Genomic DNA, 25,355 nt, shown 5'->3' with positions numbered 1-25,355 from the left:
CCCTTATGAGTGGAAAAAGTGATCAATTTTTTTTATTATATTTACTTTTTGGCAAAACAAATTCAAAAAATATTATAACGTTTAGTCATTTCAACTACTTTTTCTTTATCATTCTATTATACCTTTTGTCTTAAATCCTTATAGAGTATCTTCGAGTTGTGGGAGCTCCTCCACATACCAATTAAGGCACAGTGAATGAGACAGCAGGCTAGAAAATTTTCTGGTACCTGAGCAAGGCTCCCTTTTGAGCGTACGTGGAGCCATCCATTCTCGTCTTCCAGCAGGAACACACAAATTCGAAAGCAAGACATAAGCTCCAGCTCTCTTTCTGTCACCTCCAAGGACCTGTCGTGCAGCCATGGTGGCTAATTCCAAGTTTGTGTTCGAAGAACACAGAAGTGCCATCCATGCAACAGCGTCAGGCTCGTAAGGCATACTCTCAATCAAATCGACTGCCATGTCTACTTGTCCAATCCTAGCCAGAAGCTCAACCATGCAGATGTAGTGCGAAGGCCGTGGCACGATCCCAAAGTCTGGATGCAGCCGCGAGAAGAAATCTAACCCCGAAACCAGCATGCCCGAGTGGCTACATGCAAAGATGGCGTTCACGAAGGTGATGTCGTTCATGTCAACGCCTTGGAGAGTCATCTCCCAGAAGAGCTGAATCGCTGAAGAGCTCAGTCCGTGCTCGGCCAGTGCGATCGCCTGCGAGTTCCAGCGAGAAGGACACCGGTTTAAGCTGGAGGAGAGGTCATCGAAAACGAGCTTGGCTGTCTCGAGTCTGCCGGATCGATCATACATGCTGATGACGGCGGTGGAAACGAGTTCGTCGTTTCGGAGTTGAGGAGAATCGAGGATCCAGCCGTGAAGAGCATCGCCTTCCGACGCATTTCCGAGGTTCCCGCAAGCTTCTAGCGCTGCAACGAAGGTGATTCCATCGGGTTTCAGGCCCTCAGCGAGAACCATGCGAAAGATCTCGAGAGCTCTTGAGCTATGGCCGTTTCGAGCATAAGCAGCGACCATCGCAGTCCATGAAACAATGTCGCGTTTCTTCATGGAGTTAAAGACAGTCAGTGCGTCTTCAAGGCTTCCACACTTACCATACATGTCCACCAGCGCATTCTCTACGAAGATGTTCTTCTCAACTCCAAGCTCAGTGGCTTTGTCGTGGATTGCTCTGCCATTTTCCAGGCACGACAGATTGGAGCAAGCGTCGAGAGCCAAGACGAGAGTGATCTCGTTCGGCACCAGTTTATCACACAGCATTTCCTCGTAGACTTGCAGAGCAAGAAACATATGCCCGCTTTGGGCATAAGCCGACATCACCGCATTCCACGACACCAAAGTTTTCTTCCCTTTCAATCCATCGAAAACCCGCCTTGCTTCTGAGCACTCCTTGGAGCTGGTGTACATGTGAATCACTGCGTTCATCACGACTACATCAAGATCCAGTCCAGTAGCACAGATTCGAGCATGAATAGCCCTGCCTGTAAACAAGCTCTCTGATGATCCTTCCAAGGCACAAGAATCAAGAAGAGCAAGAATTGTCACCGCATCCGGCTTTATACCGTCTTGTTCCATCGCCCAGAAGAGCCTCAAAGCTTCACCAAAATGCCCATTCCGGGCATAAGCTGTTATCACGGCTGTCCAAGAGACGACGTCTCTAAAGCCAGCAATTTCCTGAAAAACAACTCGAGCTTCGTCAGGCCTGTGAAGGCATCCGTACATTGTGATCACCGAATTTCTCACAAAAGAAGTCATCAATCCTTCCCGTATCAGTCGCTCACGAACTCTCCCGGCTTCCTGTAGAATTAGACTGTTTTTCTTTTTCTTGTCATTTGAGCACGCCTCTACCACAGCCAAGAAGACGACGCTGTCGGGCTTGATCCCTTCGCAGTCAAGCCCGTGGAAGAGCTCCAACGCCGTTTCAAAATGCCCGTTGTTGGCATATGCAGAAATAACGGCAGTCCACGAGTAGAGATTCTTGTTGTTGATCCAGTCGAAAACCCTGCGAGCTTCCTCGAGACAGCCACATTTTCCATACATGTTAATGAGATGGTTGGCAAGAAAGTTTCCCAGTTGGCCTCGCTCCAAGAGCAAGGCATGAACACGGCGGCCTTCGGCAATGGATTTCGAAGCCCCACATCGCTGCAACTCTGCAGCATACAAGAGATCGTTGTTCTTGGCCTTGTCCAAGACCGCCAGGAAATCTAGCGTGACCATCCATTCATGGGAAAGTTTAAGTTCGATCTGGAGAAAGAGGTACGCAATTATCGATTTGACTTGTTCAAGCAATCGTACGAGAAAATGGTACGTCCTCGACAAGTTCTCCGACCTATGAACTAGGAACTTCGAACTACAGTTTCGCCAACGAAAATCTGTGAATCTCTCTGTTTCTAACGAGATAAAACTCCGGGGAGCGCCATTCATCCAAACTTCTCGAGGAAAAGAGTGATCGCGGGCGCTCCTCATAATCATTGTTCTTCCACCTGGATCCTAAGCTACAACTCATCGTGCCGTGTTGCTGTTTGCACCTCAGTGTCCACAGCCCTCGTCTCCGTCCGATTTGTTTCGTCCATTTCTCCGGGTGGAGGTTGAGTCGGATCCGGAACGTCCGAGTTTTTGTGCTTGCCTTCGTTCTGGGGCCCCATCTTTACACAAGAAAATGCTTTAGACTGGGTAACTGAAACGAGATACTAGTCCACCTGAGAAAGCAGTGCATAGAGAGGAAGCGTTGTGTAGCTGCACTGAATTAAGATCAAAATGCTGCAGCGGCGTTTATGGAAATCTAAGAAGCTGTGGAAATATATTTCAAACCTTACCCGGAAGATACGTGCAAAATTGCTGTCGTCTTGTTGTCAATAAGGCACGAGTGCCATCCGAATGTGGCCTGTGAAAAGACAAAGCTTTAGCTCATTCAAACATAACATGTTGAGAGAAAGTTGGGTACGTACCCACATCCAAAACAGAAGAGCTAGCTCAAACGCATTCTATCCAGAGAAGAACCACAAATTCTAGTAAACAGGACACATGCGAAATTAACAAGCTTACCTGAAAGATCGAGAAGTGAAGCAAGTGCAAAAGTATTCTAGGCGTGCCAAACCAAAAAAACTTATCTCGAACTTGCACAGGCTCACCAGGTGCCTTCAAAATATCCACAGCTAGTGTCCCGAGGATGTACTGAAGCTTTGCGCCTAGCAAAATGAGGACCTGGTGTGCGTGAACTTGTGGTGGGCTTACTGGAAATGACTAGTTTATCGCACTTACAAGAATGGGGACGAATGAAATCCAGAAATACGTATGCCAGCCTGAGCAAGTGAGTCAAAGTTAAAATCATCGCAAAAAGATAAAGAAATACCATGAACATTGAGCAAGAAGAACACAATGACGTACACCCAAAAGTATTCGCTGCAAGTCATTGGTTAGCTCAAGAAGAAAAATCTGAACCAAGCTCACCTCATCCCGATGACAGTTTTAAAATCTTGTGCAATTGCTGCCTTCAAAAACGCATGGAAGTCAAAACTGTTGTTTTTTGAATGATTCTGTTGTAAGAAATTGAGACCAGATATTTAGTGCGATGTTTCAAGTAGGCCAAATCTCCCACTCACAATGATAAACGTGTGTCGAAGAGTGTAGTAATCTTCTTTGGTGACTGACCAGCCAAATTGTTGCAGAAGCGTCACCTTGTAGAAACGAAACGGTTAGAAATGCAACAAAGAACACAGAAAACGCTAACCAGAATTCCTATGACAAAGGAAGAGTTCCGGACATGCCTGCGAATAAATTTTGTTTCGCGATTAGCAGGCATCGTCTGTACGTCTGTCAAAACACTCCACAAATGACATCACCGAAGAAAAAAAGTAGGTGATAATACCGTCAGCTTGAGTGTCAGCTTCCCATTTTTCCCAGGCATGGATCTGAAAACACAAGTTAATGGTAGAACAACTTCCACCACCAAAGACAACCTTTCTTCCTCCGAGGTAAACAGTTGCAAGACTATAAGAAATATGCACCACCGCGAGAATGAAGATGAACATATGAAGATCATGGATGTCGGTGCCACTGAGAATTGGCATTTTTCCCTGAAAAAATGCAAGGAAATCAAAGAATGTTAACACTGCGATGCCTGGAACTCCTACCTTGTCAATACACTTGGTGCTATTTCCTGTATCGGAAGCTAAATCCCGTCGAAACACGAGCAGCCTGCGATTGTAGCTTTTGGTCGGGGCCACAGTAAAGTTTGATGACTTGCAGGGTAGCATTGTCTGGATCAGGCTTCGAGGAACACATATCTCTGTTGTAAAGGTTTGCGAAACCGCGAGGAGCAGCGATATGAATCCCAGGAGCATCAACTCTGACAACAAAATCGTCTGATGCATAAAACAAAAAGCATCAAAATCACCTTCTTTGATGTTTTCCAGAGCAGCTTTAACTGGAGGATTGCTTTTCCGGCCTTTAAACCACTGCAGGAACAACACCGGGGATAAAAAAGAAGAACTCTCTCGAGCAACAACCTCTCACCAGTCCAGTGTAATGGATTCCACGTTGAGCAGCCATTGAAACCAGGACAATCACGCTGACAATGGACGCAGTGGCCCATGTTGGTGTGACTTCCAGTGTCGAATCAACCGCCCCTCCACCCGCCATCTCTTCTCAGCCTAGAAGAGGACCACACTGTCAGTAAAATACAATCAACCTTGCGAGAGAATATATACCTCGGCCAACTCCTCAGCGTGAGGAGTCTTTCACTCTTTCCAATGTCGTCTTCTAGACCACACTGTTTCCAAGTGAGCACCTATGAATAAAACGTCAAAACAGTAAGAAGCACTTCATGAACTCCCAATGCAAACGAGGCAGTCCTGGTCAGGCAAAACGACTGGATCACATAGAAACTGGCGAAGATACTCCAGATTTTCTATACAGTAGTGAAAAAAGGTTCTTTTTCGAGAACGTGTCAACTCTTCTACTTGTCGTATACATCGTCTAGAATAATCCTGTAGTTGAACAGCAATAACGTGAGGAAAGTATGGAAGCAGGAGGAAAAGAGTACCTTGCAGTGCTGTTTTCGTCTCTTCAATTCGAGGAGCACTCGAATGGCGTCATTTCGTCATCATCATCATCGTAAGGAGACAACTCGTCGAACAGGCGCTTCCGAAGCTTCTGCCTGCCGAACTCGGAACTCCACTTATTGCTCACCGCGTCCTTGAACCTCGAGCTGAGCAGAAACGGCGAGTTGCAGCAAGCTATCCCGCCAGCCTTCAGCGCCGACACTTTGCCGAGGTCCAGCATGCTCTCGAACGCCTGCTTGAGCCCCTCGGACGTCTGCGGGTTCTTCTTCATGTAGGCCTTGATAAGATCGTAGAGCTGGTCGTGACTCTCGCAAGCCTTGGACGCAAACTCGGCCATGGCGTGAAAGAAGAACCAGGAGATGGCCGGGGGGTTCTCCTCCAGCGTCGACGTAACATAGTGGCCGGAGCTCTCCAATCTTGCTGCGAACGGGAAAACCGGTCTCCGACGTTGGAAAGAAAGGCTGGACCCATTCCGCCAGAGCTTCTGGCGTGAGGCAGCCGATGTCCAGAGGCCCCACGAGCGTCAAGACTGTGTCAAAGTTGGACCTTGCGTACCTCCCCGGATTCAAGACGTAGCAAGTGTGTGCGACCATGGCCAAGTAGATCACCGCGGGTGCCTGTCCAGTGCCGCTCCGCAAGAAGGAGCCAGGAGCTCTGCGGTAAGCTCCTGTAGCGCACTGGAGGTAATCCAGCACGAACTCGCAGACGCTAATGATGTTGGCTCCAACCTTGTCCGAGGGAGGAGAGCCAGCCTTGAAGTAGCAAACCAAGTCCATGAGATAGGCCATCATGTTCTGGGAGAGCTCCGCCGCCGGGACGAGCACCCGGACGTCCTTGAGAATGGAGAGCAACTGTTCGACGTGCCCCGCCTTGAGCTTCACCAAGTTCCTGAGAACCGCTCCCATCACCAGATGAGAGCCGACGAGCAAGAGGAACCTTTTCTTACACTCGGCCAGCCTCCTGTCGCTCGGGTGGACGTCGGTAATGGAGCCGAGCTTGGCAGCCTTGCACAGGAGATGGAGGCACGACCGCCAAGAGTGCTGGACGCGGGAGTCCCAGACCGACTTGCATCTCGCCTGGAGGCTCACTCCATCGGGCTTGCGAGGAGTGGTGCCAAGAAAGTCGGCGGCTTGCCAGACATCGAGGACGGTGGCGTCGGTCACGGTGAAGTCCTGGCCGTAGAGGAACCTCCGGACGAGCTCGAAGACGTGGGGGCCTCCAGGGATGGATGAAAGCCGGATGGTCTTGACTCCCGAGGCGGATGGGTTATAGGCCGAGCGGAAGAACTCGCTCGACGCCGCAAGGATGCTCCCGTGACACCAGAAGTTGCGAGTTCCGACAACGATTTCTACATCGCACAGCTCGTTCAACTTTGCCTGGCAGTCCTTCCACAGGAGCTCCGGAAAGTCGGCCTCGCACCTCAGGGGCTGTGACATCTTTCTTCTGGCTTTCGCGTTCTTGCTGTACACAAGAGAAGACCTTGCATTAGCAAGCACTGGAAAGAGAGAAAAAGCTCTCACCTCAGCCAAGACGATGGATCGCTCGAAGAAGTTGACAAGCTTAACAAGATTTTAGCACATAATTCCCTCCATTTTTTCTCACTTTGGCGGGAACAAATCTTTCTTTACACGACTCCACGCGAGTTATAAATGAGAGTCGGCTGCTGCTGCTCCTGCAGCCGAGATTTAGGGAAAAAAAGGAAAAGAGTTTTTACAGTTCGTTACTCGGACGGACAGCACGGACCATACGAAGCATCGTCAGTCATCAAGAACCATAACTAATATACCGTGCCTGTCTTCCGTACCAAAAGTTTCCCAATGGAATCACGAAGCTCGTCATCTGTGGGAAATCTTTTTGTCTGAAGCTTGGAAAACACCTGCGTATGAGGAAAAAAAAACTTTTAGTCATCCACCTATACGTGAGAAAAAGGTGTTTTTGGAGTGTCCTACCAGATCACCATCGTAGTAAACTTCGAAAGCTCCCGTGCCCAGGAGTGCGTTCTGTAGGAAGTTCCCAATCAGCCAGCAGCTGGCCACCGCTCCGAATTTGTTCTGGCGGAACGTGTTGTACCACGCGGGCGGGGCAGCGTAGCCGAGCATTGGAAAGATTTGCTCTCCAGCCAAAGCAACGCCGATGCCTCCAAACTGGATCGCTGGAACGATCTTGCTGAGCATGCGCTTGTGGAATGGCGGAGGATAGTTCGACAGCACAACGACGGTGCCAGGCACGAGAGTCTCGAGCATAGTTTTCGTCTGCATCGCTTGGTTCCTTACAAACACCACGAATGCATCAGAATTTTCTACTCAAGTTCTTGCGAGGTTTGCTTACTTGAACGAACACGACGTGCAAAACGAGATGTGAAATTTTCCACCGTAACTGGCCGCGTCCTTGGCTCCAGGTACGTAGGGCGGCTGCAACAAAAAATCGAAGATCAAAATTGGAAAGACGAAACATGAATCTCTGTGAAGATTGTCCGTGAAAAATGCGGCACAGTGTCCATAGACAACGTAGAATTAAGAACACAAATCTAGGAAAAATTACCTGGACGACTTGTTCCTGTGGAGGCTGCCGATCGCTGTGGTGGTGATGCTTAGCAGGGAGAGAACGAACAGCAGTCCAGACATCGCACGCCATGAGCAGCAGCGGGAGGAGTAGAATCGCCTGCTGGAGACGCTCGCTCGCCATAGCTAAAAAGAATATTTAGGGCAAACGAGTCGAGCCAAGAACCCTAAAACCCCAGGATGATCATTCCAGTGCGCTGCTTCACTTGCGGCAAGGTAGGATATCTTTGCTATGCTCTCTGGCCGTGCGCTAAGCTCGCTAGTTCCAGGTGATCGGCAACAAATGGGACACCTACTTGGATCTTCTCCAGGCCGATTACCCAGAGAGGTATTTGAGAACTTCCAAGCTTCTTCTCTTCTTCTTTCTGAGAAAAATGGAAATTGACAGTGAAGCGCTCGATGCTTTGGGACTTGTGCGCTACTGCTGCCGGCGAATGCTCATGACTCACGTCGATCTCATCGAAAAGCTGCTCAACTACAACAGTGCGTGATTCCCTCTCTTTTTCTTTTGTTTCTTTGACTCACACACGCCTTTCTCCAGCTCTGGAGCGCAACGAAAACAATCAGTGAAGCTTCTGTGAGTCTTGTGACATAGCTAGCCTATACAAACTTTGCAAAGAAACTCTTCGATTATTGTAGAATCTCAATGAATTGAGAGAGCTTATTGAGATCTTTCTCTCGCTCGATCACTCTCACAAGGACCCAAGAACAACCATCTGCTGGTTTATGGCGTGGTACCTCCACACCTCCTTGTTCACAAAATCAGCATCCAAAAACTTCGCGACGAACTCCCACACTCTATAAACATCCTCGAAGCTGCTCACGTAGCTCAAAGCGATGGTCACCACCAGAAACTCTTGCTGGCTCTCCGGCGAAGAACTCTGGGACGAACCGAATGCGTTGCTCTTCCTGGGAGATATGTTCTGGAAGTCCGGCACCAAGTCCACAAACTTCACGTTCTTGATCTGCGCAAGTCCCAGCGATATGCTGTTTCGATCCGCGAGCCGCTGGACGAGCGTCGGCTGGAAGAGAAGCCCATCCCAGTCGTAGAGATTGAAAGCCATGGACGCACCTCGATCGTATTTCCTCCCGCTGGGGCCGTAAATCTGGACCAGCGGTGCCTTGAATCCATGCGACGACGAGGCCGGATGGCGGAGCTTCGCCAGAGAGAGCAGCAGCCAGCTGATGAGATACCTCAGCCTGTTCTTGATGTTTATCATTCCCAGCACCTTTGTCTGGTCCAGCGCCTTGCAAACCACCCGGAGCTCATCTTCTTCCGCCAAATCCAAAGACCCTCCATCCGAAACCTCGGGATCATGCAGAAGCTCGACGAGCCTCTTAACTTTAGCTGGCGGTGCTGGCGGTGGTGGTGATGGAGGAAGCGATGGTCTCTTCTCAGGGGCGGGAAGAGATAGAAGTTCGATCAGAGTTTTCGGTGGTGGTGGTGGTGGGGGCGGGCTTGTTTCGACGAAGATCTCGGGTAGATTCCTGCGAAGCTGAGACGAACTCTCCCCATGTCCTGTGCTCCTGCTGCTTTCGGGCCCGCCTGTTTCGCTTCTCCAGCGAGAACTCTCCGCCTCCTCAAACACCTCCTCCATCTTGCGCTTCCCTCTGATGTCAATCAGCTGACTTGTTTGCTGCGGCGAAGATTCACTCGAAGAATGTGGACTACTGTGCTGTTTGAACGCCGGGGATCCTCTCGAAGACTGCGCACTCCGTGGACTACTGTGCGTCGACGTATCATCCATCTCCGACTTCTTGTCGTCAACTTCTTCGCTTGGACGTGGACGCCGCACCATGATTTCTTCCACCTGTTCCTTGTTACGCGAAGCTTCACGCTTCCCCGGAGCTGAAGCGCACGTCTCTTGCGTGGCACGATGATGGTCAGCATGATTGTCGGCCAAACTTGACGAGATCTCTCCCGAGGCCGCTCGAATCTCCTCCGCTGATAGAGGCCCCGAGAACGAGCTGACGTTGCTGGGATCCACGTCCCGCTCCAAGCCCGGGGGGAACTCGGGCCTCTCTTCTTCTCCCAGCTGCGACGACGGGCAAGACAAGAGCTTCACCATCCCCACTGATCTCGCTCTCGTCGTGTTGTGCAAGCACTTAATGGCCGACCTCTTGATGAACAGGCACCCGAATCCCGAGGGGTCGGCTCCAAACACCTTGTAGAAGGAGCTGACGATGAAGTCGGGCCTAAACACCGACAAGCCCAGCGCATCCATATCCCGGGGACCGAGAGCCGAGGCATCGAGCAAAACCTGCCAGTGGTTCTCCTGCGCGAAAGGAATCCACTGGTACGAGTACCTCGCGCCAGTCACTCGGCTCTGGAGTGGAAAAACAAACAGCCCTTTGACGGTTCTCCTCCCGGACACCTTCTTCTCCACGAGCTGCTTCCGCAACTCCCTGGAGCAAATCCTCAGCGATGGCCACCGGAATCTCACCGACGACACCTTGGCACCTTTCTCCCTCGCGCAGCCGATCATCCACTCGATGCTCTGGCTATGGTGGTCGTAAGACGTGAGCAGGCACTGGTGGAGATCGAAGCGATACGATTCTGCCAAGAGCTTGACGGCGCTGCCTTTGCTGGCCGTGAACACCATGCAGTAGTCGGTGTCGCTGATCCGAAAGTGATCCATGATCTTGCGGCGGACATGGCTCTCGAGGCTGGATGATCCAGTGGAAGATCCGTAGAGCGCGTGCGTCGGGAGATTGGCAGAGACGTATGCGAGACGGAAGGACGAAGATGGCGAGTTGCAAACTCTCTGGAGGTGCGAGAAGAGGCCAAATCCCGAGTAGTCGCAGCACACCCGGTGGCGGAGATGGGCGTACTCGCGAGCGCGCATATCGTCCACGGCTAGAGTCTCCGCAAACCTGGGGAACATCCGAAGGAAATCCACGTACGCCGCCTCCAGCGGTGGCAGCCTCTCTGGGTCACAGATAACCACGCCCAATTCTTCCCGTCCCACGATTGCCTGGACGAATTCCTTCCTCGCATTCGCGCGAAGATTGGAATGCCGCTCCTGGGAGGAAGGATTCTTGCCGGCGCCGGGCGAATTCTTCTTCCACATGCTCCCATCGTGTTCTTCCAGTGGGAGGACGAGCACGAACCGGCGGAGGGATTCGAGACAACTGCTCCAATTCGCGATGGCCCGCCCATCCGATGAGCTCACCATGCGGATCTAGGCGAGCAGCATCGCCAGCGCCCGCGTGCCACTGCTGCATTTCGTTTTGTCCCCAAATTATTCCGCAAATCGGAGTTGACTGGCCTCGCCTGGCCTCCAATTCCCATAATCTCACATCTTACCCGCCGGCTCGAAAGGAACAAGCGCCAATTCAACCTCTTTTGTCGCCGTCCACAGTGCGCTCCGCGTGGACCACCACTCTCAAGAACCCTATTTTGCTAGTTTAAAATTGACACTCAAGAACCCTAAAGCTATTGCTCGGTTAAGTATAAACATGATTACACTTAGATAACTACAGTTTGATTGATTGGCTCGATCCTGTACAAAGGAATTGACTCTATTAATTCCAGCGCTTGGAATTCTTTGACAACTTTCCTTTGGAGTTTTTCTGCTGGTACGATTGGGCCTTTTGTTTCTTCTGGAGTTCTTTCTCAGCCTGGAACAACGAACAAGAGAAGTTTTAGACGAAAGCTTTGAATCGTTCTTAGTCGTCCTAATGTGTTTTAGTTTGATTTTAAGTAAAGAGTCAAGGTACCTTGGACATCTTGGACTTGGCTTTCACTAACGGGGCCTTGCCTTCCAGCTCTTGCTCCCTCTCGAGCTCCTTTCTCCGTGCCTCCAAGTTCTTTTCGAGATAGTACTGCCAAAGAAGAGCAGTGTGTGAGGAGCAATGCGAGAATTAGAGATGCTTACGTTGTAGTCTCCGTTGTAGTCTTCCAGTCGTCCGTTCTTCACTTCCACGACTCTGTTGACAATCTGCCGCACAAAGTAGCGATCGTGCGAGACGACGAGAACCGTGCCGTGGTATTCTCTCAGAGCCTCCTGCGAGTTGGAAAACCATCAGCTCGTTACTGCCGGTCCTCAAGGCACGATTAGCTTTCATACCTCCAGCATTTCTTTCGTAGGGATGTCAAGGTGGTTTGTAGGCTCGTCCAGTACGAGCAAAGTCGAAGGCTTGACCATGAATTTGCAAAATGCCAACCGAGCCTGTCAAGGAAGTATTAATGGCGGAACAAACTGGTAAAAAGCACTTGTCACCTTTTCGCCTCCACTCAAAAAGGCCGCTTTCCTGGGAAACATCTCAGCCTTGAAGTTGCACTTTCCAAGCAGGCCTTTGATGTCGTCGAGCCTCCAGTCCTCGGCTACTTCTTCCACTGTTTCCAAGACCGTTTTGTTAAGATCCAATGCCTCAGCCTGGCATCACTAACAGTGAGAAGCCATTTCTTCGCTGGGAGAAGAACCAAAGAACCTGATTCTGCTCAAAGTAGTTGGGTACAACTCGATGCTCGCCGAGAGTTATATCTCCACGGGTTGGTTTCTCATAACCCAGAATCAGGCGCAGTAAGGTGCTCTTGCCACAACCATTTGGACCTATAATTGCCAGTTTCTCGCCTCTTTCCACATTCATGTTTGCCTTTTTGAACAAAACCTGCACACAAAGCGAGACTGATGAGCACGGGATGATACAAATAAAAAAGAAAGCTAACCTTTTCCCCGTACTGGAGGGTGAGATCTTTTACACTAGCAACCATGCGACCACTCCGTCCAGCTTCAGGAAAACGAAACCTTATCGACTTGTGCTCAAAAGGCTTTTCCACAAGATCCTTCTCTTGAATCTTTTCAAGTTGCTGCAAAAGAAATAAAAACGCGGGTTACTTGAGACCATCGAGAAAGGACGTCAAAATGTACCCGTTTAGCTGATGTTGCCTGTCCACTGTTAGCACTGCTAACATTTTCCTTGGCTTGAGCTATTTCCTTTTGCTGCTTTCTCCACTTCATCTCCTGTTCTGCAGCCCACGTCGTTCTGGCCTGCACGTAGTTACTGTAGTTTCCTTCGTATGTTCTCGACACTCCCATGTCCGTCTCTACAATTTTCGTACACAGCTGATCCAGGAAAGCTCGGTCGTGAGAGACAACCACCATGGGCACCTCGATCTTTTTCAAATAGCCTTCAAGCCACTCAATTGTGTCCATGTCCAAATGATTCGTCGGCTCGTCCAGAAGTAAGAGATCAGGTTCCTGGAAGTTGAACTTGTCTTGAGGAACAGAAAGGAGAAAAGAACACTTGAAAGCATACCTGGAGTAAGATCTTACCCAGTGACATACGCATTTGCCACCCTCCACTGTACGATGCCACCAAGCGATCATTATCATCTTGCGAGAATCCCAGCTCCGGCATAACTTTGTTCACTTTCACGTCGACGTCGTAGAGATCAGTCGCCTCGGCCTTCTTTTGGAGCTTGTCTAGTTCGTCCAGCAACTTCCCCATCAACGCCATGTCCTCGGTGGCGGTCTCGAGAGCCTTTTGGACTTGCTCAATCCTCCTCGATATCTCCATTTGCTCCTTGAAAGCGCTGAGGAACTCCTCCCTCAAAGTTCTGGTCGGAACCACCTCAAACTCCTGCGTGAGAAACGCGATCTTCATGTTCGGCTTGGCCTTAAGCACAGTCCCAGAATCTGGCTGTTCTTCCCCTGATATAATCTTCAATTGCGTAGTTTTTCCAGCTCCATTGATTCCAACCAGCCCAACTTTCTCTCCTTTCTTCACCTCCCAGTTGATATCTCTGAGTAGAGCAGTGCCTTTGAAAGTTTTGCTAATGTGTTCCAGCCTAACGCCGGAAGACACTGACGACGCCCCTGTGGTGCCGCCCTTGCCTTTCTTTGAGGTTGCCTTCTCACTATCATCCTCCTCGAGAAAATTGAAAGGCAAAGAAGAAGACTCTACCTCCTGGGCTATTTCTTTCACAGACGTGGACACTGCCGATACCTTCCAGTGTGACCCCCGACGTCTCAAGCTACTCTCCCAGCAATCAATCGCTCGCAGCCAGGCTCTCTACAAAAACCAGAGCGATGTTAGACGAAGAATCCCCACATTTTCTCTCGGGAGCTCGAATTTCATACCTCTCGCCTCCGCCGATTGCTACCGCCACGCCATTCCAAGGCGCTCCTGCCGCGCCTCCAAACCCTATCCAATGCGCTCGCGCTGGTGGAGCTTACGCTCATCAATCGCGAGAAATCCGTGCTGGCGGACGCACCGCCGAGCACCATGGTCGCTCTTCCGAGCTCCATGGCCATGTAAAATAAAAACGATGAACTGAAATAAACTAAGGCCACACTGCCACGTGGCGCATCCTCGGCCGCACGATGTGCTGCAAAATATCACAAGGGATGAGGATGGTATCCACAACAAGAGCCGTCCGATACTCTTATCAATCTAGCTCTCTTCCGTCAGACAAAAACATGCTATGTTACAAGAGATTTCCTGTGTCTCTATACTCGCGACTATATCATAAATCCAAAGTTCCTCTTCTTTCTACTTCCTCCCTCGCCATATTGCTCGTTCCAATGCCTGAGCTCGTTCATACTCAATGCATCAAACGCTACAGAGGCACACACCTGAGAAAAAGCGTGAAACTTCAGTCCAGATCGTGAAGAGTCTTACGTACCTGTGTCATCGATTGCCGGAAATCATCTAGAGTTATCGGTCGCAACATCGATTGTACTGTTTCTCCATTGATACAAATGCCTTGCTGCTTCAGCTGCTCAAAGTAGCTCAAAGTAAGACAAGTCAGCCTTGGAGAAGTGTTAAATGCTAATTACCTCGCTCTCTTTTCCCAAAAACTCGCGGATGGGCCTATAGGCTGCTGCGATCGACAAGTTCTGCGACAAAGAAGTGTCATTTACCAGTGGCGATCTCGAGTTTTTACCTTGAGGTCGCTTCCAGAGTAACCTTCCGTCATCTTTGCCAGCTCTATCATGTCAAAATTCGCTTCCAGGTTCTCTTTCGATAAAATAGCTCCAAGTATCTTCACTCGGCTTGATGCTTGTGGAAGGTCGATTAAAATCCTGTGGCAAGATACTTAGATCGTCATCAGAAAATGTATACGACATTGCTCACCTCCGTGGTAAACGTCGTATGACTGCATCATCAAGGTCGAACGGGCGATTTGTTGCCGCCAAAACGATGATGCGCTCATCGTCTTTGGTCCGAAGACCGTCCCAAGCAGCCATAAACTCGTTCTTCACACGCCGGGTGACCTCATGTTCTGAGCTTCCACCTCTTGCACCCAGAAGGCTATCGACCTCATCCACGAAGACAACCGTCGGTGACAATTTTTTCGCAAGGGAGAAAAGTGCCTTCGTTAGTTTCTCGGCGTCCCCAAACCACTGTAAAACAGCAAAATTGGTTTCCTAAGGAAATTTGGAGAAATGTTGCATACCTTCGAAGAGATGGTCGAGCTCGTAATACTTATGAAATTGGCTCCCGCTTCCGTGGCAACAGCCTTGGCAAGGAGTGTTTTGCCGGTTCCAGGTGGTCCAAACAAGAGCACTCCCCTGCATGGCTGAAAGTAGAAAATTCTTAGGCCTAACATTTTTGTAGCATAACTTGATTACCTTTGTCAAATTTCCTCTTTTGAAGAGTTCTGGCCTTTGCAATGGAAGAATGACAAGCTCTTGAAGCGCTTTCTTGACATCTTCAAGTGCACCAACATCAGTGAACAAAACGCCAATTTCACCGCTTGGAATGACAGACGAGATAAGCGCCTTCTCGTACTCGTCTTCCGCTACAGTCTGTACGTAAAATACAATTAAAACATAACAAAATTGCACGAAATCTCGACGCATACAGTTAGATTTAGTCCCTTAGTAGGTGTTGCGGGTACTTTTCTCCCGTCTTGAGCCTTTAGCATCGCAAGAGCTCTTTCAAGGCTGTAAACGCCAGAGTTATATACCATCAAAAGAGTACCAATTTACCTCTGCAAGGGGATAGAAAGCTTCCCGTTATCTATGGATGGAGATGCGCTGCAAGAACTGAGGTAGTGGTTGAGAGCCCATCCGACAGCTTTCTCAATTCCTAATAAGTACCAGTGAGCTATGAAAAAATAAAAAAATAAAAATAAAAATAAAAATCGCGTTACTTACGGGCAAGTGGCAGATAAAGTTCTAAGGTGTTCAAAATTGGTAAACTTTGACACTCCAAGTTGTGGAGTTCGAGTACCTGAAATTGTAATAGAATTCGGTAAGAAAGAATAAAAAAACAAACAATACCTTCTGGATTCTCTGAATACTTTTTCTAGATGCGTATATCGTCTTATCGTGCTCAAGTCGCTGCTTCCATTCCTCAAAGCTCTTTTCGTCCTATACCGTCATAGATAAGCACTGCAGTCTAATACCAAAACCTTACTTGAGGTGGATATATGTTGACTGTGTTTACAAATAGATGATATATGTCTTCCAAATTAACGGTATGGTTTCGCCACTTAGAACAAGACTTCGCCTGCATAGAGAAATCAGACAAAATGGCTACTGGCAAAATGGCTACTATTTACCAGTTTTGATCTTCTCTCAAACTCAGGATCATCATTTGATCTTGACGCAATAAGAACAACGGCGCCGGAAATCTTATCCAGCCGCTCTTCAACTTGCTCGAGAAATACTCGTCTTTGAGCCAATGGCACAGCCCTCTCAAACCAGATTTCAGGATCGGGAATGTAGACCACTAAAGGCTTGTAACTCTCTGACACCTGATATTTCTCAATTGAGCGAAACTGTTATTAAAAGATTTATAAAATACCTCTGCCAGTGCTTCAAGGGCCGCAACCCACTCATCTGCTGCGCAAGCTACCGGACCATCATCAAGCTCTAGTTCCGTTACTGTCAGCATTCCATATCAGAGAGCAATAACAAAAAGCCAGCGTAACTTACAGTGACACCAATTTACAAAACTTGTAGCTGATTCATCAGAACTTCTGCCAAAATGTTCTGCTCTCTTTTCAGAGCTAATGAATCGTACCCCAACATTGTTTGAAAGGCCCTTCGGTGTAGAAATAACCCAGCCTCTTTGGCCCTTCTTCAAAGACTGTCTGACAAAAACATGAGAAACATCACATGATTCTCGTCAGCTGACAAACAGAAACTTTCAGGACATCTATTAACCTTTTCTTAGCCCCTCTCGACTCTGTACTTCCAACAAATCTCACACGATCTCCTGCAGGAATTAAAATAAAAAAGCTGAGAAATTAACCACCAGGCATGAATACCTTTCTTCAACTTTATCTGAGGCGCTGAACCAGATTCTTCTTGCTGATCTGTAGACCCCACGGAACCCTTTTGAATCTAGGGATAACGTAAGACGATAAAAGAACATAAGACTTTAAAGCTACCTCGTGCTTGTGCTTGTAGCTTGCTTCTGCAACCTCAAGCAGCGCACAAATGCGATATGGCTCTTCGCTATCGCTTCCGTCATTGTCGTCTTCTTCATCACTTGCATCTTGATCAGACTCATTGTCTGTCCATCTCGACTCACGTCCCCGGCTTTCGTGGTCTAGCTCGGATTCTCCAGACACGTCCTGATCGCCATAATCCTAGATAAAAGAGGTGGTGAAGTCCATGGAGAAAGAAAAGAGAACTTACATGAGGAGAGAGAATAGTGCTGTCTAAAGTAAGAAAAGAAGCGTCGAGTTTGTGTGCAAGTGACTTGACTAGCTGCTCTTGGTAAATCTGAGAGCCTGGAAAGATCACAATTTAGACGCTGCTAGCACCTGAAAATACATACATACCCGAAGGTCCATGCAAAAGGATCCTCTGGCTTGAAGACGGCAGTCCTTGGCTATATTCCATAAACTCTGGTTGACGGAGATGAGCCATAGAACAATCAAGGAGTAACTCCCGCGTGTTTGTGCTACAAATGGAGAAAAATTGTTACGCAAGCATGAAACCAAAGCAAAGAATCACTTACTCGAGGTAGTAAGAAAAACCGTCTAGCGACACCTCAAGATCTTTACTCTTGACTTCCAGATTCTCGTTCTTGACAATCCTGCTCTCGAACTCCTTGCGAAACCTGGCCTTCATAGCTTGGAAGGCCGCCTCTTCCTCCTCTTTGCTCTTCTTCTCTTTTTCTTTCTTCTTGACATCTTCCTTCGCCGCCGCCGCCTCGCTCTTACCCGGTTGATCCCTCGAAGAGCCTGCTTCCTCTACAGCCTCGTCTTCCGACGAAGACGACTCGGATGCTTGGGCGGAATCCTCATCGCCCTCTAGCTCCCCGGAGCTCGCAAAACACCGCACACCACACTGCTGAAATGCAGTACCTGGATTCGCTCCAAATCGCTGGCTCTTCCCGCCCAGAGCCCCCCAGCGCCTCTGCGGCCACGACGACACCACTTGGAGCGGTGAAAGCGCCCTAACCCTACGTCTAGCTGCTGAATCCCGTGCAGCCAAATCCTCAGCCACTGCCACCGTCGCTGCATTCTTGCGATCCGATCGAAATCGCCCCAGCCGCGATCGAGCTCGACGAATACCCCCAGCTATGCCACTGGCTCCCCTCCCCATCGGCGAGCCCTAAATTTTCCAAGTCCCAAACCAAGGAACTATGAATTGCTATAAACAAAGAGACAATATATATTTGACAAGTTTACATAGAAATGGAAGGAAGCTTGCGAGCAAGAAAAAATAAAGCGAAAGAAGAGAGAAAGGAGAGAGGCCACTACAAGAATCAAAGGTGATGAGCTTGAGGCATGGCTTCATCCGGGAAGAGCTCGGCAGTTCTCGGGGTAGAATCGCCACTGGGCTGGCGTTTGATCCCCCCAACTTGCTCCTCCTTCTCGACCTTCTCCTTGGTTTTCTGCGACACATCGTTGGCTGCCTTGGCCACCTTGTTGAATGCTCCGGTCACCCAGCTCGCCCCGGTGAAGATATACTTGTTCTTCATCAAGGCCGACCCGGCGCTCGACATCTTTTGCTCGGCCGTGGTGAAGGCCGTCTTCGTCTTCTCCGAGACCTGGAACTTTTGATCCACTGCTCGGACACCTTGATTCACCGCCGCTGTCCCGGCGTTGATCTTCTCTCGGAAGCCAATCTTCTTGTCGATGTCGGCCATCGTCGCGGTTGCGCTTGCCGTGAAGCGGTGCTTGTCGTCGAAAGCTTTGGCCTTTCCCATGGCGTCCTTGCCGAGAACGAAGCCTTTGGCGAGCATGGTGGTGATCACGGCCTGGGCTTTGTTCTCGGGAACGGATGATCCAGCCTGAGTTGGAAAAATGTGAGAGAATGGAAGAAAAGTTGCTAAAAGCTGGGAGAAATACCACTTGGTTCGATGGCGTCCAGTCTTCCACGGGAGCGATTAGCACAGATTGATCGACGATTGTAGCGCCCTGTGGAACAAAAAAAATGAAAACAAAGGAATCGGAGCCGAGAATCGAGACTTACAGACAACAAGAGTGCAGTGTCCACAGCGTCAGGGTCTTTGAATGTTACATGGGCGACCTGGGAGGCTTCTCCATCCCTGCGAAAAAAGAAAATTTCCCACAAAAGTTCGAGAAGAGAAAGAAATGTTGCCTCTCAAGCTCGACGTTTTGGATCTCTCCGGAGAAGGAGAAGAAGTTGAGGATGTCCTGCTGGGTGGCTCTGATCGAGAGATTTGTGACACGGACGGTGTTATTCTGCAAGGCGAATTTCCCATATAGCACGACAATGCTCTCTAGCTGCAAGATTTCTGGTTACCGCCATTGCGCGCGCCAGATCCAGCTCCACGAACCAACGCCGAATGGAAGGAAGAACTCCTAAACCCTAGATACCCTTTTAGGGCTCTTGTGGCATATTTTTTCAAACGTGCATAGCTACGTGGCTTCTCGTTTGTTTGCTTTCTTCCACGTATTGACATTGTCACAGACTTCTCCTCTCTTCTCGAGACAAGTAAAATTCCTTGGTCTTGGCTATGAGCTTCACTCAGTTGAAAAAAACAATTTTTTGCTTGCAATTGGAGTGTCTCTTTCTCTTCCAAAAGGCATCGTTTGGTACTGCAAAATAAAAGATTATAAGGATTAGAGACAAAGCTTTAAGTTGAGTACCTTCTCAACGTTATGAAGTCGATGGAAGACTAGTCTGCCTTTTTCGATGATCCATCTCCAGCGGATGCCATGTCTCCCTCGAATGCCTTTGAAACTTTGGCGACGCTTCCATTGTCAGTGATCAGGACTGGAGTAGCACGTTTGATCCCTCGTCCCACAACTCCCAGATTTATTACCGCGTCCTTGGAAGTGGAGGGAGTTGTCATTGTTGTTGTTGTCGTCTCCATCGGCGCCTTGCTTCCATTGCTCGCCATGTCAGCCACGGCCATGAATGTCTGCTTCACAGTCTCCGCCACTACAGGGTTCTCCGCTTCCAAGACTTCCAAGAGTGGAGGAGCGGCAGCCATTTGATGCAGCTCGTCCACCTGTGTCACAGACAAAATCAAGGATGAGAAAACAAGCAATGCTCGTACCACGATACCTTTTCTTTTAGATCGACAAGCAGCGATTCCATTTCTTTGATCTCCTCATCTCGACAAGTGACCTCTCCTTTGAGCCTTTCTAAGCGGTTCTCGCAAACAGCCACAGCCAGGTGACAGCACTCGATCGCTTCTTTGGGCGCTTTCGAGAGCTGCTTCGCTAGAGCCATCTTAAAATATCTGTCAAGAGAGGGTCAAGGTTAACACCAAAGTCTCATCAGTAGCATACAGCTCTGCCAGTTGACGATTATCGGGCTCCACGAGTCCCTTGAGAATTTCCAGTGCTTTGCTGTAGTCATCCAAACAAGTTTGAAAATCCTCTGAAAGGAACAATGCAAAGGTTTAGTTCCCACAGCTAACAGCATCTGGTCACCAACCTTTCTCGAGACTTATGTCAGCCAGGCCAGAGATTACATCCACCTCCTCCAAAGTGTGCGTGTGTTGCCTTTCGTGGATCACCCGTGCAATGTCCATCATCTTCCAGGCTAGCTCCAAATCAGACTCCTCTTCTTCCTGGATATCTTCACCGTCTTCTCCTTCGACTTTCTCCTCTGCTTCATTGCTCTCTGCAGAACATTTCCTAAGTTATATCACAGCGCTTAAAAAGAATAAAAGAGAAACTAACCTTCTTCCGCTTCTGCTGGCTCAGAAATCGTTACTCCTTTCTCCTTAGCCGGAGTAGCCTCGGAGAAAATATCCCTCTCCGCTTGAACCTTGTAGAGAAGACACGACCCATACTTGTAGTAAGCCGATGCACACTCTGGAGCAAGCTCGCCGTGAAGCATCACCCTGAAAAGAAATAGAAACCACAAAAAGAAAAGCACTACAAGCATTCTCTCTCCACAAGAGTACCTCATTTCTAGCGCCTTGCAGAGATCATTTGATGCGCTCTCTAAATCTCCAGCCTTGAGAGCATTGCATCCCGACTCAAACAGCTTCGCGGCATTCTCCACTGTGGCTTCTTGTTCCTCTTCCTCCCCGTTCTCTGCATTCTCTTCCTTTCCTTCGTCTTCCTCAGGCGCAGGAGCAGCGGCATTTACCTCGTCCATAGCTGCGCCGCCATCGCTGAGAGGCACCTCCGCCTCCTCCCCGCCAGTCGCAGCCTCGGGCACCATCGCTCCAAACCCTAGCCAGCAGCTCTACTGATTCCGAAGAAGAGGGAAAGCCCGCTTTGTTGCCAAATAAAAGGTCGCCACTTGGCAAGCTAGTTTTTACATACTTGTACATACAACACACTGTACCGTACAGTAGAGCTCTCAAAGGACCCTTAGCTCGGCCAGGAAGGAGCCACAAAAATCGAGAAAGATAAAAAACGGGCCTTCAAGCTTCTGGAGGTCGAGAAGGTACTTCTCCTCTCTCACCTTATACAACTGCATTGTCAAACAAACGAAGAAAAATTCCCGTGAAAACTTTGATCATGTTTTCTGGATGAGTACCTGGAGCTCGAATTTGACAAGACTGCTGCCAATCTTGTGCTGCTGCTGCTGCTGCTCCACGAGTTTTTCTAAGCCATTGTCGTGGATTGGAGAGCCTGGCACCATCGGAGAGCCGACGGCTTCTCTGGAACAGGGCGCGGGAGAGTTCCAGCGACACTTAACGTTGTAATTCCCGTTCTTCTTCCACAAAACCTCCATATCTTGCAGCACCTTGAGCACCTCGTTCATTATGTCCCGTGGAGAAGCTCGGGACTTGAGGTTTAAGAAAAACAAAATCAGAAAACACAAACAACAAGAATGATAAAACTTACCTGTAGTCCCAAAGCCCATCTTCTCTCGGCAGTAAATCTAGATATGTCGTTTGAAGGCGACGGACCACGCTGGCTTTGAATATGCATAAACGGCGATTGCAGTTGTTTCGCTGATACTGGTCCGGTTTGAGGGGAAGCCATTTCCTACAGCAATTCTCGCAATTATCTCGGTTTTTCTTTTTTCAAAAAAATGAATTCCTACCTTTACCTCCTGAAATTCATCAATCAAATAACCATGGGACATCCGCCGCCTATTATCCAGCATAAGGTAGTAAGTTACAGTTGCCTGGATAACCAGAAATAAATGTTATATTTATTGATTCTGCGAAAAAGAAAACTACTTACCGTGTTTGCCACTCTAGTTCGTAGAGAGTCCACAAGGAGATTTCTGTCGAAACCAAGCTTGGTCACTTCTCTCAAAATATCCTCATCAATCTAAAAGTCAGAGTCAGGATAAACATATCAAAAAGAACGAGAGAAATCTTACTCGTTTGGCTTGTTCAACCGTATCAAGTGGAGGCACCGCAAGGTATCGGGGAAGATGAGCTTGGAACCAGGGATGTTGCCGAATCTCGGGAATAGTCATCCGTTTCATTGGCTCAACGAGCAGCATCCGTGGTATCAAATCCTTAGCACCGGGCGAGAGATGGCTGGGAAGTGTGTACAAACCCGTCTGCGAGCGCCATTGTTGAGAGAAAGGCATTGGCAGAAGCATCCAAAACCATTACCTTGATCTTCTTGAAAAGGTTTGGGATGTTCTCGTCGTCAAAAGGTAAACTTCCACACAGAAGTGCGTACAATATGACACCACAGCTCCATACATCCACTTCTGGTCCTGCATAAAGCTTTCCCGAGATCACCTGAAAGGAAAAGGCTTTCTAGAGGAAAAAAGAATGTCGAAGCTTACCTCTGGAGCGGCATAGTTTGGACTTCCACAGCTCGTTTTCAGAAAGTGTCCATCTCGCATGATATTACTTAAGCCAAAGTCCGCAATCTTCACATTGCACCTAGAGTCAAGCAACAGATTTTCTGGCTTCAGATCACGATGACCACCATATTTCTGTGACAATATTCCACTCCAGAAATGATCTGGTGATGTGTGCGAGTTATATTCAGTTTTCTTCACCAGGCGAAGGAGCACGAACCTGCTGGAAGAAACGCCGGGCTTCGTCCTCCTGGAGGCGCCCCTTCTCGACAATATAATCGAACAGCTCCCCCGACTTGACATACTCCATCACCACGAAAATATCATTGGCGGTCTCCACGACCTCGTAGAGCCTTATGATGTGAGGATGCATGAATAATCTCAAGATCTTGATCTCTCTTCTAACTTTGAGGAAGAAAGAGTAGCAAGAATCAGAAAGTAGCGCACGGAAATGGAAAATGTAGTATGATACCTTTCTCTTCCATGTCCATGGCCTTGATTTTCCTGCGATTGAGTATCTTGATGGCAACCTTGTGCCCAGTGGGGATGTGCTCGGCTACCTTGACCTTACCAAACGATCCGATTCCAAGAGTCTTGCCCATCTTGTAGTTGAGGAAATCGTTGGCCTTCCCGTCCATCGCGAAACCGCGTGTGCTCCAGTGGAACCCTAGAGGATAAGCTTCAAGTTTAGTGATAAGTTCCGTAAATACACGTCAGCATATATTGAAATGTTCAACAAGCATGCTAGAAACTATAACATCTCTTTGTTCAAGAAACCTAGCAGCGCCGTCTTGATACCAGCATCCACCTTGTCAAACTCCTTGTGCAAGAAAACTGAGACACAATCTTACGCCTCCTTATCAAACCAGCCTGCCTTCGTTTGTAGATTTGCCATCTCTCTCGAAGAAACCGATGTATCATTTTGGACGCCTCCATTGAGCACCCGCTCACAAATTAAAAAATAAACATCAGACATCAGTCATCGAATGGAAGTTCCTTTTTCATTTTGCTCTCTTACAGACAACAAGGATGTAAGAACGTCAAAGCAAAAGATGAGAAACCAAAGGATCCAACCAAAGAAGCAGAAAAGGTGCCCCAAGATTTACAATGAAAGCGTAACTACAAGGTTTTAGTACATGCTTCTTTTTCAAAGAATTTCTTTTCTATAAAATAGAATAATATAATTTATAAATAAAAAATTATTCACAAAGCCTTTATCTTAGATTTATTATTAAATATACTATTATAAACATATCCATACATACTTTAAAAATTAATATTAAATATTTAAATGAAAATAATAGTGATTAGATTTAATTATTATTTTTAATAAAAAGAAGTCTACTTTATGCATAATCCAGAATATTTACTATAAAATATAAGAAACTCCTCTTATCTAGTATATTATATTTCTATAAGTTTCTTACCATATGTTTTTTAAATTCTTTTTATTAATTATATTTACTAGTTTATGCTATGCTCAACCACCTCAAACAAGATGGATTGGACGGCTTGGTCATTTTAGTAATCGAAATATTGGGAATATTATAGCTCGAATAAGACGTTTAATAGATAGTATTGACATTAATCAACCAATAATTTTTAACAATAATGGGTTTTATCTTTTTGAAGTTATTAGTATTGGTTATCAAGCAGTTATGATTAGGATTTATATTATTCCTTCAGGTTTTAGAAATTTTATAAATTGCAATCCACTTCCGGCTAATTATCAATTTACTGGCCAATATATTCGAGATACGTTCTTACAAGTTTTAAGATTAGTTGAGTATCATGCTAGATTATATGGTTTGGGAATGATTGGAACGGTATATAGATACTTCTCAATAGACTTTTTTGGGCTTCAAAATAATGCTATAAGAGATCCTAATGAGGCATATCCTAAAATACCATATCCAAAAGGTTTACCTGATGATAATAATCCACCTCCTAATATTAATTATGTTAAAATTGATAATCAGTGTTGGCCATATAGAGCACAACTAATAAATGGCCCTTTATATTTTTATGGTACACATATAATAAATAGTAATAGTTTAATATCTTCTAATAACAAATTTAGAGCTAAATTAAATAACTGTAATTTAGTAATTGATGATATTGAAATAAACATAAGTATATGGTCTACAATGACAGAAAGAGCTGGTATTTTTTGTTATCTTCACCTTCAACTAGATGGTCACTTACTTATAATAGATGATAATAAAAATATTATATGGAAAAATAATGTATTTTGCTCAAAATGCTTAGTATATTCTATTTTAACAATAGAAGATACTGGACACTTAACAGTAGTATTTTATAAGAATAATTTAAAAACTATAGTTTGGAAAAATAAATTTTAATTTAGTTATATGTAAACAATAAAACTTGATATAAAGGTGAGCTTTAAGTTTGTAATTCTTTTCAATATGGTTTGAGATCCAAGATGAGAGCTGGGTAGTGATATTGCTTCTAAAAATCTTGTCTTTGCAAATGCTTTAGAGGTTGCCTTATACTTCTCCTCAATTGACATAGGAAGTGTGTATCTCCATGCTAGGAGGCTAGTGGGCAGGGCTTAAGCAAAAACTTACTTCGTGCTCGTGTGA

At 47.4% G+C, this 25,355-nt stretch overlaps 10 protein-coding genes and 1 pseudogene across 12 annotated transcripts; 1 reads left to right on the top strand and 10 right to left on the bottom strand.

Moving 5' to 3' along the window:
- Positions 1 to 138: 138 nt before the first annotated feature.
- Positions 139 to 2,472, bottom strand: LOC112341606 (pentatricopeptide repeat-containing protein At3g12770-like). The gene has a single exon (XM_024662001.1). The coding sequence runs from the start codon at positions 2,470 to 2,472 to the stop codon at positions 139 to 141; it is 2,334 nt and encodes a 777-aa protein (XP_024517769.1).
- A 14-nt stretch (positions 2,473 to 2,486) lies between these two features.
- LOC9662704 (MLO-like protein 1) lies at positions 2,487 to 4,803 on the bottom strand. Its single transcript, XM_024662145.1, has 15 exons — positions 4,716 to 4,803; positions 4,522 to 4,658; positions 4,403 to 4,463; positions 4,140 to 4,354; positions 3,875 to 4,082; positions 3,737 to 3,819; positions 3,609 to 3,683; positions 3,457 to 3,542; positions 3,359 to 3,408; positions 3,268 to 3,308; positions 3,052 to 3,210; positions 2,955 to 2,990; positions 2,823 to 2,890; positions 2,706 to 2,766; positions 2,487 to 2,651 (listed from the first exon to the last, which is right to left on the bottom strand). The coding sequence occupies exons 2-15, from the start codon at positions 4,645 to 4,647 to the stop codon at positions 2,502 to 2,504; spliced, it is 1,419 nt and encodes a 472-aa protein (XP_024517913.1). The 5' UTR covers positions 4,648 to 4,658; positions 4,716 to 4,803; the 3' UTR covers positions 2,487 to 2,501.
- Positions 4,804 to 4,866: 63 nt separating this feature from the next.
- On the bottom strand, positions 4,867 to 6,572 carry LOC112341620. Its single transcript, XM_024662067.1, has 2 exons — positions 5,051 to 6,572; positions 4,867 to 4,994 (listed from the first exon to the last, which is right to left on the bottom strand). The coding sequence occupies exon 1, from the start codon at positions 6,503 to 6,505 to the stop codon at positions 5,186 to 5,188; it is 1,320 nt and encodes a 439-aa protein (XP_024517835.1). The 5' UTR covers positions 6,506 to 6,572; the 3' UTR covers positions 4,867 to 4,994; positions 5,051 to 5,185.
- A 140-nt stretch (positions 6,573 to 6,712) lies between these two features.
- On the bottom strand, positions 6,713 to 7,790 carry LOC9636355 (selT-like protein). Its single transcript, XM_002988172.2, has 4 exons — positions 7,611 to 7,790; positions 7,398 to 7,480; positions 7,019 to 7,337; positions 6,713 to 6,945 (listed from the first exon to the last, which is right to left on the bottom strand). The coding sequence occupies exons 1-4, from the start codon at positions 7,752 to 7,754 to the stop codon at positions 6,847 to 6,849; spliced, it is 645 nt and encodes a 214-aa protein (XP_002988218.2). The 5' UTR covers positions 7,755 to 7,790; the 3' UTR covers positions 6,713 to 6,846.
- Positions 7,758 to 8,302, top strand: LOC9662703 (DNA-directed RNA polymerase subunit 10-like protein). Its single transcript, XM_002988262.2, has 4 exons — positions 7,758 to 7,846; positions 7,900 to 7,958; positions 8,019 to 8,113; positions 8,172 to 8,302. Exons 1-4 carry the CDS (start codon positions 7,811 to 7,813, stop codon positions 8,198 to 8,200), a joined length of 219 nt encoding a protein of 72 aa, XP_002988308.2. The 5' UTR covers positions 7,758 to 7,810; the 3' UTR covers positions 8,201 to 8,302.
- Positions 8,303 to 8,322: 20 nt separating this feature from the next.
- On the bottom strand, positions 8,323 to 10,806 carry LOC9662702. The gene has a single exon (XM_024661999.1). It carries the CDS (start codon positions 10,804 to 10,806, stop codon positions 8,323 to 8,325), a length of 2,484 nt encoding a protein of 827 aa, XP_024517767.1.
- Positions 10,807 to 11,093: 287 nt separating this feature from the next.
- LOC9662701 (ABC transporter F family member 5) lies at positions 11,094 to 13,915 on the bottom strand. Its single transcript, XM_002988170.2, has 10 exons — positions 13,717 to 13,915; positions 12,893 to 13,648; positions 12,505 to 12,834; positions 12,303 to 12,443; positions 12,065 to 12,244; positions 11,854 to 12,009; positions 11,701 to 11,802; positions 11,509 to 11,637; positions 11,351 to 11,455; positions 11,094 to 11,251 (listed from the first exon to the last, which is right to left on the bottom strand). Exons 1-10 carry the CDS (start codon positions 13,888 to 13,890, stop codon positions 11,156 to 11,158), a joined length of 2,169 nt encoding a protein of 722 aa, XP_002988216.2. The 5' UTR covers positions 13,891 to 13,915; the 3' UTR covers positions 11,094 to 11,155.
- A 101-nt stretch (positions 13,916 to 14,016) lies between these two features.
- Positions 14,017 to 18,159, bottom strand: LOC9662700. Of its 3 annotated transcripts, none has more exons than XM_024662064.1 (21): positions 17,555 to 18,159; positions 17,376 to 17,497; positions 17,230 to 17,324; positions 16,980 to 17,180; positions 16,857 to 16,932; positions 16,753 to 16,804; positions 16,522 to 16,679; positions 16,391 to 16,470; positions 16,146 to 16,340; positions 16,001 to 16,093; positions 15,865 to 15,954; positions 15,739 to 15,814; positions 15,571 to 15,688; positions 15,444 to 15,525; positions 15,211 to 15,387; positions 15,036 to 15,158; positions 14,714 to 14,982; positions 14,523 to 14,661; positions 14,416 to 14,475; positions 14,262 to 14,354; positions 14,017 to 14,211 (listed from the first exon to the last, which is right to left on the bottom strand). In XM_024662064.1, the coding sequence occupies exons 1-21, from the start codon at positions 18,142 to 18,144 to the stop codon at positions 14,098 to 14,100; spliced, it is 3,003 nt and encodes a 1,000-aa protein (XP_024517832.1). In that variant the 5' UTR covers positions 18,145 to 18,159; the 3' UTR covers positions 14,017 to 14,097. The 3 variants fall into 3 exon arrangements, with proteins under 3 accessions (XP_024517832.1, XP_024517834.1, XP_024517833.1); XM_024662066.1 differs by having other exon boundaries at positions 14,044 to 14,211; positions 15,571 to 15,670; XM_024662065.1 differs by having other exon boundaries at positions 14,044 to 14,211; positions 16,857 to 16,923.
- Positions 18,160 to 18,172: 13 nt separating this feature from the next.
- On the bottom strand, positions 18,173 to 19,397 carry LOC9662699 (binding partner of ACD11 1). Its single transcript, XM_024662068.1, has 5 exons — positions 19,312 to 19,397; positions 19,147 to 19,250; positions 19,018 to 19,093; positions 18,894 to 18,962; positions 18,173 to 18,835 (listed from the first exon to the last, which is right to left on the bottom strand). Exons 1-5 carry the CDS (start codon positions 19,315 to 19,317, stop codon positions 18,308 to 18,310), a joined length of 783 nt encoding a protein of 260 aa, XP_024517836.1. The 5' UTR covers positions 19,318 to 19,397; the 3' UTR covers positions 18,173 to 18,307.
- Positions 19,398 to 19,436: 39 nt separating this feature from the next.
- LOC9662698 (protein HGV2) lies at positions 19,437 to 21,231 on the bottom strand. The gene is made up of 7 exons (XM_002988167.2): positions 20,930 to 21,231; positions 20,703 to 20,866; positions 20,455 to 20,643; positions 20,307 to 20,397; positions 20,080 to 20,257; positions 19,659 to 20,023; positions 19,437 to 19,607 (listed from the first exon to the last, which is right to left on the bottom strand). The coding sequence occupies exons 1-6, from the start codon at positions 21,190 to 21,192 to the stop codon at positions 19,688 to 19,690; spliced, it is 1,221 nt and encodes a 406-aa protein (XP_002988213.2). The 5' UTR covers positions 21,193 to 21,231; the 3' UTR covers positions 19,437 to 19,607; positions 19,659 to 19,687.
- Position 21,232: 1 nt separating this feature from the next.
- On the bottom strand, positions 21,233 to 23,416 carry LOC9662697 (annotated as a pseudogene).
- Between the last annotated feature and the right edge of the window lie 1,939 nt (positions 23,417 to 25,355).

This window comes from Selaginella moellendorffii, unplaced genomic scaffold (assembly GCF_000143415.4).
Source record: "Selaginella moellendorffii unplaced genomic scaffold, v1.0 SELMOscaffold_87, whole genome shotgun sequence".
NCBI classification, from domain to species: domain Eukaryota; kingdom Viridiplantae; phylum Streptophyta; class Lycopodiopsida; order Selaginellales; family Selaginellaceae; genus Selaginella; species Selaginella moellendorffii.
Note: the sequence above shows the minus strand (reverse complement) of the source record. Positions and strands in the feature narration are given on the sequence as shown.